At 43.7% G+C, this 10,793-nt stretch overlaps 1 protein-coding gene across 1 annotated transcript; it reads left to right on the forward strand.

Moving 5' to 3' along the window:
• Positions 1-7,236, forward strand: magt1 (magnesium transporter 1). The gene is given in 10 exon segments (NM_001310942.1): positions 1-148; positions 1,437-1,606; positions 2,305-2,422; positions 3,267-3,407; positions 3,696-3,836; positions 4,167-4,256; positions 4,428-4,491; positions 6,641-6,715; positions 6,804-6,894; positions 6,991-7,236. Coding segments are annotated over 10 exon segments (987 nt in total). The 5' UTR covers positions 1-67; the 3' UTR covers positions 7,007-7,236.
• Positions 7,237-10,793: the final 3,557 nt, after the last annotated feature.

The raw sequence follows: 10,793 nt of genomic DNA on the forward strand, positions 1-10,793 counted from the left end.
GTTACAGAGGATCCTTCAATCCGTGGCAGTCGACAGACGGATAGTGCCTCTGTTGAAGAGGAAGAAAATGTATCTAAAAGTTTTGTATTCGTTGTTGTTGGTTTTGATATTCTATGGAATCCCTTCAACCGGTCAGAAGAAAAAGGAGGTATATTGTTTTCAGAGCGTTGTGACATAATAATGATTACTCTGCAAGCTCCGTAAACTAGCTAGCATGATGCTAAGATTAGCAATGGTTCTCGGGGTGTTGAAATGGTTGGCTAACGTTAGCTACTTTATGCCGCTATGCATTCAGTCAATAATAGGTTAGCTAGCTAATTTCTTAAGGCAGGTTGCTTAATGAAATTTCGGGAAATTATTGAATAACTATTAAGTCAACGATTGACATGCCTATACCCTACTTGGTCGATAACTTTTCTGTAACTATAACCAGTTCTGCTACAACTTCCGGGTAGGCGCCCTCTGGCATTAGCCATTGAAAGCCATAGAGATGAGAGGACTTGTAGCGTGGACATGGGTTTCTTCTCAGATGAGAGTTCAGCATAAAATTGTGTTTTGCTGCTCGCTAATAGATGCAAGGGAAAAAAATACTATATAACGAAACTGTGTTGAGAATTGTTAACTTGATATCACTTAAATTGTAAAAACCAAAAAACGTGTCATTGTTAGTTTCCTTCTCTTCACTTGGCCTGGGGCCAGAACCTTACATTTACATTTTATACAGTTTTATCCAGAGATCAAAACTCACAATTCCAATGTTGAAAGTGCCATGCTCTATCAACTGAGCAACAGCCCATAGGACTGTTGGGGCCCTAACTCCAGACCCCTAATACCTGACTTCTCTTCTCTCTCCCTCCAGACATCTAATACCTGACCTCTCTTCTCTCTCCCTCCAGACATCTAATACCTGACCTCTCTTCTCTCTCCCTCCAGACATCTAATACCTGACCTCTCTTCTCTCTCCCTCCAGACATCTAATACCTGACCTCTCTTCTCTCTCCCTCCAGACATCTAATACCTGACCTCTCTTCTCTGTCCCTCCAGACATCTAATACCTGACCTCTCTTCTCTCTCCCTCCAGACATCTAATACCTGACCTCTCTTCTCTCTCCCTCCAGACCTCTAATCCCTGACCTCTCTTCTCTCTCCCTCCAGACCTCTAATCCCTGACCTCTCTTTTCTCTCCTTCCAGACCTCTAATCCATGACCTCTTCTCTCTCCATCCAGACCTCTAATCCCTGACCTCTCCTCACCCCTCTTCTCTCTCCCTCCAGACCTCTAATCCCTGACCTCTCCCTTCTTCTGTCCCTCCAGACCTCTAATCCCTGACCTCTTCTCTCTCCCTCCAGACCTCTAATCCCTGACCTCTCCTCACCCCTCTTCTCTCTCCCTCCAGACCTCTAATCCCTGAACTCTCCCTTCTTCTGTCCCTCCAGACCCTGCTGTCTGAGAAGGTGGGCCAGTTGATGGACTGGACAGGAAAGAGATCTGTGATCAGGATGAATGGGGAGAAGTTCCGTCGCTTTGTGAAGGCTCCTCCCAGGAACTACTCCGTGATCATCATGTTCACTGCCCTGCAGCCCCAGAGGCAGTGTGGTGTCTGCAAGTATGTACCAGTAGGCGTTAATGCCAGCAGACAGACAGGCGTTAATGCCAGCAGACAGACAGGCGTTAATGCCAGCAGACAGACAGGCGTTAATGCCAGCAGACAGACAGGCGTTAATGCCAGCAGACAGACAGGCGTTAATGCCAGCAGACAGACAGGCGTTAGTGCCAGCAGACAGACAGGCGTTAGTGCCAGCAGACAGACAGGCGTTAGTGCCAGCAGACAGACAGGCGTTAATGCCAGCAGACAGACAGGTGTTAATGCCAGCAGACAGACAGACAACAGAAAGGAAAAACGTTATATTGGTGCAGTCCTTGTTAATTTGAGAATCAATCCATATTCTGGCATAGTATCGCACTCTCCATTAAATGTTGTCAACAACAACACTCATATTGTTGTTGTAAAAAGGGATTTATAAATACATTTGATTGATTGAAATTTGATCATATAAAATATGGAGCAAACACCAACAAAACATGGTTAGTAGGCGGAGCTTGACAGCTCAGGACTCCGCATATAAAGACCATAATTTCCATTGTTAAAGCATAGAGTTCACTGGTACAACATGATATTGTTATGGTCTGTGGTCACAGGGTTGTTTTTATTTGATGGTTAAGATTGGTTTAAGAGCTGCCCGGAGGCTCATTGTATTTAATGCAGCTCTTTAAATTGTGTTGTTTTTGTGTGTCTGTCTGAAGGCAGGCAGATGAGGAGTACCAGATCTTAGCCAACTCCTGGCGATACTCCAATGCCTTCACCAATAGGGTGTTCTTCGCTACTGTCGACTTTGATGAAGGATCAGATGTCTTTCAGATGGTAACTCTTGTTTATTACAGAACTCTGTAACTGTCTATGGAAACAGGGTTGTAGAACAGTGACACTTTTATATCCCTGGGATGTAGAACAATGACACTGTTCTATAGCCATGGGATATAGAACCATGATACTGTTCTATAGCCCTGGGATATAGAACCATGATACTGTTCTATAGCCCTGGGATGTAGAACCATGACACTGTTCTATAGCCCTGGGATGTAGAACCATGACACTGTTCTATAGCCCTGGGATGTAGAACCATGACACTGTTCTATAGCCCTGGGATGTAGAACCATGACACTGTTCTATAGCCCTGGGATGTAGAACCATGACACTGTTCTATAGCCCTGGGATGTAGAACCATGACACTGTTCTATAGCCCTGGGATGTAGAACCATGACACTGTTTTATAGAACTGGGATCTAGAACCATGACACTGTTTTATAGAACTGGGATCTAGAACCATGATACTGTTCTATAGCCCTGGGATCTAGAACCATGATACTGTTCTATAGCCCTGGGATGTAGAACCATGATACTGTTCTATAGCCCTGGGATGTAGAACCATGATACTGTTCTATAGCCCTGGGATGTAGAACCATGACACTGTTCTATAGCCCTGGGATGTAGAACCATGACACTGTTGTATTGCCCTGGGATGTAGAACCATGATACTGTTCTATAGCCCTGGGATGTAGAACCATGATACTGTTCTATAGCCCTGGGATGTAGAACCATGACACTGTTCTATAGCCCTGGGATGTAGAACCATGACACTGTTTTATAGAACTGGGATCTAGAACCATGATACAGTTCTATAGCCCTGTTATTTTTCTTTCTGTAGTTAAATATGAACTCAGCTCCTACATTCATCCACTTCCCAGCCAAAGGGAAGCCTAAGAAGTCAGACACCTATGAGCTGCAGGTCAGAGGGTTCGCTGCAGAACAGCTGGCCCGCTGGGTCGGAGACCGCACTGATGTACAGGTAGGATCCTTCACCACTTGACCTCTCACATTTCCACTGCCAAAATTGGTGTCTGGGTAATGCTTACCAGTATGGATCTGTTCAAAGCTGGGATTTGGAACTGTGTGTGTGTGTGTGTGTGTGTGTGTGTGTGTGTGTGTGTGTGTGTGTGTGTGTGTGTGTGTGTGTGTGTGTGTGTGTGTGTGTGTGTGTGTGTGTGTGTGTGTGTGTGTGTGTGTGTGTGTGTGTGTGTGTGTGTGTGTGTGTGTGTGTGTGTGTGTGTGTGTGTGTGTGTGTGTGTGTGTGTAGATCCGTGTCATCCGTCCTCCTAACTATGCTGGGCCTCTGATGCTGGGCTTCCTGCTGGCTGTGATTGGAGGGCTGGCCTACCTGCGCCGGAACAACCTGGAGTTCCTCTACAACAGGAACGTCTGGGCCTTCTCTGCCTTGGTAGGGTGTGGATGTGGGGACCTGAAGTCCTGATGTTTAAATTGGGGCTGCGTTTTGTTTTAGGCCTTACTGGTTGTGCCATGCACACATTCTGTATCAAGTATAGAAAGATGAGTGACCGAGTGAAATCTAAATTAAATCAGTTTGTCAACATCAACTTTTTATATAACTTTTATGTTGGATAAAAAGTTGTAGCAAATATTATATGTAGCTATTTTAATGTTTTTGAAGCAACCGTTTTTTTCCATTTATAAACAGTTTCAGTCACATCTATTGTAATTCAACGGTAGAAAAGGTCTTGAGTCTTTGACACGTTTCTTCTTTGAACAGTGTTTCTGCCTGATCATGACGTCAGGCCAGATGTGGAATCACATCCGAGGACCCCCGTATGCCCATAAGAACCCAAACACTGGACAAGTGGTATGTCTCCATTTCAGAATACACCTTTCTGCCTTCTGTTCTGCTCCCACACTGCTGTACCGTGAAGGAGGGTCTCCTGTCCACACGGACTCATCCACACTGTGGGTTGACGTTTGCAGATGTCAGATTGAAAACAGTTTTAGGCCTAAACCTGATCTGTGTCTGTTTCAGAGCTACATCCATGGCAGCAGTCAGGCACAGTTTGTCGCAGAGACTCACATTGTCCTGCTCTTCAGTATCCTTTACACGCTAACTAGGGCATAAAATGATCCCCTGCCAAATGTGGGTTGAATTTTTCATTATGTGGGTAGAATGTTTATTTCACCAGCCAAGATGGCGGGTGGTCACATGGATCTTTACATGGCAAGTGATTCAAATTTTTTGGAACCAAATATTATTGCAAGCAGTATAACATTTAAATTATGACTTTTCTTATTGATGATTTCCTGGGTAGTATTTGGTTAACAATATACTTATGTTGACATTGACGTGATAAACATTTGCTTTTGATTACGTATTGCATGTTTAGGATCAACAAATGTGTTGCGTTGGGGGCGTAGCGTCAGATCTGGCCGACTCATTAGCTAAACATCTGGGTCCATATTCGTCAAGCATTTTAAGGTTGAAAGTAGCTCCCAACTTGCTGATTTGGGAGAAACACTTAGAAACAGTGGATGTGTCAGTCCTGACATTAGACTCCTAAATATTTCAGAAAGAGTTTTAGCTCTAAAACCAGATACTAAATCTGAACAGTTAGTTAATCAAGAGGACACAAGTCACTAAGACCAGGTCACAAACAATCCTAAAAGGGCTGCTGCCGGCAGTCCGCCTCGTAATCATGTTGACATTTTAGAAACATTTATGGATAACTGAGCTTTTAACAAGCTATCACCTTAATCGTGAGGGTATTATGATCATAGTAGAGCTAGTCTGGGATGCTTTCACTTCACCAACAAACAGAAACAACCCAATAACATTGGACATTAAGGTTGTTACAACTCTACGCTACTTGGCCACAGGGAAAATGCAGCTATGCAGCGCAGACGAACTACGCATATCTCAATCGGTCAGTAGAATATTGCAACAAACATTAAATGCCCTCTCCAGACCCCATATCGTACAAAAAATAATTTGGTTTCCTCATTCACCAACTACAAAGAAACAAAGCCAACTTCATGGCCACAGCTGGACCACCTGGTGTAGTTGGTGCTATAGATGGCACACATAATTACACAAATTATTATAGACAAATTGTTGCACCATCAAAGGGACTACAATGTCCTAAAATGGACTACAATCCACAGCTTCAGTTCTTCATTTTCAAAATTTGCTGAACAATTCTATAGATACTACAAAAAGTGCGCCATGACTAAATATATAGCATATTCTGAATCGGGGGAGGATGGACTACTATCCACAGCTTGTAGTTTGTAAAATAGTTTCATTAAAAAATTTGCTAAAACTTAGAAAATTCAATTAGTCATACAAAAGTGTGCCATGACTATGAAAAGTGCATATTCTAAATCTGGGGTGGATTGACTACAATCCACAGCTATTTATTTTGAAGTTTGATATGAAGATTCTTGGAAATCTAAAAGCTGTTGATTGTAGTCCATTTTAAAAGGGGCTATTGAATCTTCTAAGTTTTACATTTTGGAATGAAACATTTCAAAAAACTAAAAGCTGTGAATTGTAGTCCATCCACCCCCGATTCATAATATACACTTTTCATAGTCATGGCACACTTTTTGTAGGAGCTATTGAATTTCCAAAATGTTAGCAAATTTTGTAATTTTCTGTAAAACGAAAAGCTATATATTGTAAGCCATCTTCCCCCGATTCAGAATATGCTATTTTCATTGTCATGGCACCTGTTTTGTAAGAGCTATAGATTTAGATAATAATTTTTTAAAATAATATTCTAAAAGCTGTGGACTGTAGTCCATGTTTCCTCAATTGTGAATATGTACATTTGTAGCAGCTATTAACAATTGAAGTCAGAAATTGCCAAAAAAAAACATTTTGAAAAAATAAAAGGTGTTGATTGTAATCCATTCTATCTATTCGTGCTAGACTTCATTGCTATTGACAAGAGAAAACGAATGTCCATTGTAAAACTAACTTTTACCTCCCTTAATTCTCTGCGAGAAATATTTTTTTCTGGGGTATTTACATCTTTTTTTACCATGCCGTATTTACAGTTATTATGATGTGGTGAGGTCCAGGCTAGTCTATGGCTGTGGAAAAACATTCTCCCAAAAACTCATAGGTGTTGTTTTTTCCATTACCACAGTAACCTTTTTTCCTTAAAGGGCCAGCTGAAATTCTAATTTGTGAGCTGTTTTCTCAATCATGCCCCTGTGACCCTTAACCTCTTGCCTAAGACTGTGCTGTTACCCTGGGGATGGTCCTCTTGCATGAGGCTGCCACATCAGATATGGACATTGGCAAGAGGAAAAGTATGTTTACATCTGTCTCCCTACCCTCTGTCTTTCTATCTAATTCACTGTGTGCAGGGGGATATGTCTGACCTGTCTGTCTCTCTAGTCATGTGTATAGGGGGGATTTGTCTGGTGATGCTGTTCTTCAGCTGGCTGTTGTCCATCTTCCGAGCTAAATACCATGGTTACCCATATAGGTAACACACACACCCTTATTCATGTTGGCTCCCTGGTTTATAACTGTATCTGGTTTGTTGCTGTCTGCTGTATGACTGTATTTTTTTTTGTTGTAGTTTCCTGATGAGTTAAGAGCTGGAAGGAGTTTGGAGCCATCAGGTCAATCAGGAACCAGATGAATCCTGGAAGTTCCAAAGTGCCTCAGACAAATATACACAAACACACACAGTTGTTTATTTAATTCTGGTTGTTTCATTCTGTTAATTTTTTTTGGGGGGTTTGACCAGGTAGTCATTCACTATGGTTACATGTTTTTATAAAGAGATAAATAAATGACCCTTTACCTGAAGGAATGTTGGCCCTTGCCACCAGCGGATCAGTAACAGTTTGTATTCAACATGACGCTGATGATGAACAGCACAGGTCAGACTGACTTTATGAAGGGTGGAGGGTCTGCTGGTCAGGGATCACCTGGATGTCCAGGTCTTATTGGACACAATGGAATTTAATACCAAAAATAAGCAGGCACGAGTCCCCCCTTGAATGAATTGGACAGCCTTGCGAAGGATGTCTGCAGAATTATTTATTGATGGTAAGGGAGGGTTATATATGTAGTGTGTATGATGAGGGAGGGGCATATTTCTGGGTATATGATGAGGGAGAGGCATATTTCTGGGTATATGATGAGGGAGAGGCATATTTCTGGGTATATGATGAGGGAGAGGCATATTTCTGGGTGTATGATGAGGGAGAGGCATATTTCTGGGTGTATGATGAGGGAGAGGCATATTTCTGGGTATATGATGAGGGAGAGGCATATTTCTGGGTATATGATGAGGGAGAGGCATATTTCTGGGTGTATGATGAGGGAGAGGCATATTTCTGGGTATATGATGAGGGAGAGGCATGTTTCTGGGTATATGATGAGGGAGAGGCATGTTTCTGGGTATATGATGAGGGAGAGGCATATTTCTGGGTATATGATGAGGGAGAGGCATATTTCTGGGTATATGATGAGGGAGAGGCATATTTCTGGGTATATGATGAGGGAGAGGCATATTTCTGGGTGTATGATGAGGGAGAGGCATATTTCTGGGTGTATGATGAGGGAGAGGCATATTTCTGGGTGTATGATGAGGGAGAGGCATATTTCTGGGTGTATGATGAGGGAGAGGCATATTTCTGGGTGTATGATGAGGGAGAGGCATATTTCTGGGTGTATGATGAGAGGTACATAAGGTTACAGAAAGAGGTAGTGGGTTGGGATATTATTGATGGGGTGGTTGGATTAGACTTATTGACAGGGGCCGGGAGGTGGTGTTAGAATGTTATTGACGGGCCGGGAGGTGGTGTTAGAATGTTATTGACAGGCCGGGAGGTGGTGTTAGAATGTTATTGACGGGCCGGGAGGTGGTGTTAGAATGTTATGAAATTAAGCTGCCTGTGACTGGCTCTGTTCGGGGAGATGGAAACCGCAATATATCATGGGTAAATTGAGACTGACAGTTTTACTAATAATATTCACTAATTATTTATGATGAAAGATAATTTGTAGATCAGTCAGTCCGACGTTCGATTTCCTTCTTTCGAACATGGTCATTCTTCTTCCAGTAGGGTTGTCTTATCCGAGTTCTCTCCCATAGCTGCTTAATGTGTAAGCCTCATACTCAGATGAACTGCTGGTCTGTCTGGTGAAGTGGTTCCCAGGTCCAGTCCTCCAGTAACCTCAACAACACACTAGGATAAACCCACTGGAATCTTCTCAAGGGTTCAGTGATTAGTCGGTGAGTTGTATTAGGAGTGTTTGTCCTGGTGGTTGGAGGACGTACTAAAGGTGAAAATGTCAGGTCTGGTGTTTAAATTGTCCAGCTGGGTCAGAAGGGGGTTAGAGGATCTGGGTGTTGGTGGTCCCGGGGATGGAGGGTCAGGTGGTCCCTGGGATGGAGGGTCAGGTGGTCCCGGGGATGGAGGGTCAGGTGGTCCCGGGGATGGAGGGTCAGGTGGTCCCGGGGATGGAGGGTCAGGTGGTCCCTGGGATGGAGGGTCAGGTGGTCCCAGGGATGGAGGGTCAGGTGGTCCCGGGGATGGAGGGTCATGTGGTCCCGGGGATGGAGGGTCAGGTGGTCCCGGGATGGAGGGTCAGGTGGTCCCGGGGATGGAGGGTCAGGTGGTCCCGGGGATGGAGGGTCAGGCGGTCCCGGGGATGGAGGATGACAAAGGGTTATGGGATGTCTAGGGCTACTGTCTGTTTCTCAGGTGGTAATGATGCTCATTGCCATTATAGTGCCTTAATGACTTAGTGTGCTGTCTTCTGTGGAGGTTGCTTCCTTACTCCAGGCCTGGCGCATGTTCATCTTAGCAATGTTCAAACTGTCATCGGTACTATAAACTACCTGGACTAACGTCCAACATTGATGCCACCTGGACTAACATCCAAACTTTAGCTGCTCAAAAAACATCAGGCTTTATCCAACTACAAATAGAAATAATTGTATTGGACATCCTTTTCTGATACTGACCAATATTACTCACCAGTTAGTGAAGTGTGATCATCAGAGAAACAGAAGAACAATGTGAAAGGATGACCAAGCGCCTCTACTAGTTTGATATGAAAAAACCTAGATTCCTTCTATTCATCCTAGCTATCAAATGTCTTCTCTGGTCCTGCTGCTGGTGAAGTCAGACTTCATGGGTCCTGCTGGTGAAGGCAGTCTTCATGGGTCCTGCTGGAAGTCAAGTCAGTCTTCATGGGTCCTGTTGGAGATCAAGTCAGTCTTCATGGGTCCTGTTGGGGGTCAAGTCAGTCTTCATGGATCCTGTTGGAGGTCAAGTCAGTCTTCATGGGTCCTGTTGGAGGTCAAGGCAGTCTTCATGGGTTCAGCTGGTGATCAAGTCAGTCTTCATGGATCCTGTTGGAGGTCAAGTCAGTCTTCATGGGTCCTGTTGGAGGTCAAGGCAGTCTTCAGGGGTTCTGCTGGTGATCAAGTCAGTCTTCATGGGTCATTGCAAGTGGTCAAGTCAGCCTTCATGGGTCATTGCAAGTGGTCAAGTCAGTCTTCATGGGTTCTGTGATGATCAAGTCAGTCTTCATGGGTCATTGCTGGTGATCAAGTCAGTCTTCATGGGTTCTGCTGGTGATCAAGTCAGTCTTCATGGGTCCTGTTGGAGGTCAAGGCAGTCTTCATGGGTTCTGCTGGTGATCAAGTTAGTCTTCATGGGTCATTGCAGGTGGTCAAGTCAGTCTTCCTGGGTCATGCAGGTGGAGTCACCTCTGATGAAGTGAAAGCGCTGCCGTCATGTTGGTTAAAGTAATATGGTTGTCTCACTACTAAGTACGTGGCTGTGGATAAGGGAGTCTGCTAAATGCCTAAAGTGTATCAAAAAAATGATAAATGTGAATGTTCATCGCAGGATTCAACTGCCAGAAAGTCCAAAATGGCTATATCATGGAAATACAAAAATGTATATTGTTTTCCTGTGTGGCTATGATTTTAACCATATTTATAGTTAATATCTAATAAAAGCTGGGTTTAACCATATTTATTGTTGAGACTTAACTGGTTCTGGACCAATTATACCTGTTCAAATGTGTTGTAGTTCCTTCATAATGCCACTAGGGGGTGCAGAGAAAATGTCTGGTTCTGTCCATTACTGGTCGTTATGCTGATCTGACGAACAATGCACTCATTCTGCAAGGGTGGCACCCACCCATCCTCTTACAAACACACCACACTGCGCCTCTCAGTCTGCATGACCTTATATGGTATTAAAGGCATCTCTTGTTGTGATTGGCCAAAATGAGTGTGAGCGGGCAATTGTGTTCTTTTGTGGTACATAAAATGATGGTACCTGTTCAGACACAGACCTCAACCACACACACCTCTTACCTCAGAAGTGTCTCAAGGGCTCAATACCATTC

Source organism: Esox lucius, chromosome 4 (assembly GCF_011004845.1).
Source record: "Esox lucius isolate fEsoLuc1 chromosome 4, fEsoLuc1.pri, whole genome shotgun sequence".
NCBI classification, from domain to species: Eukaryota; Metazoa; Chordata; class Actinopteri; order Esociformes; family Esocidae; genus Esox; species Esox lucius.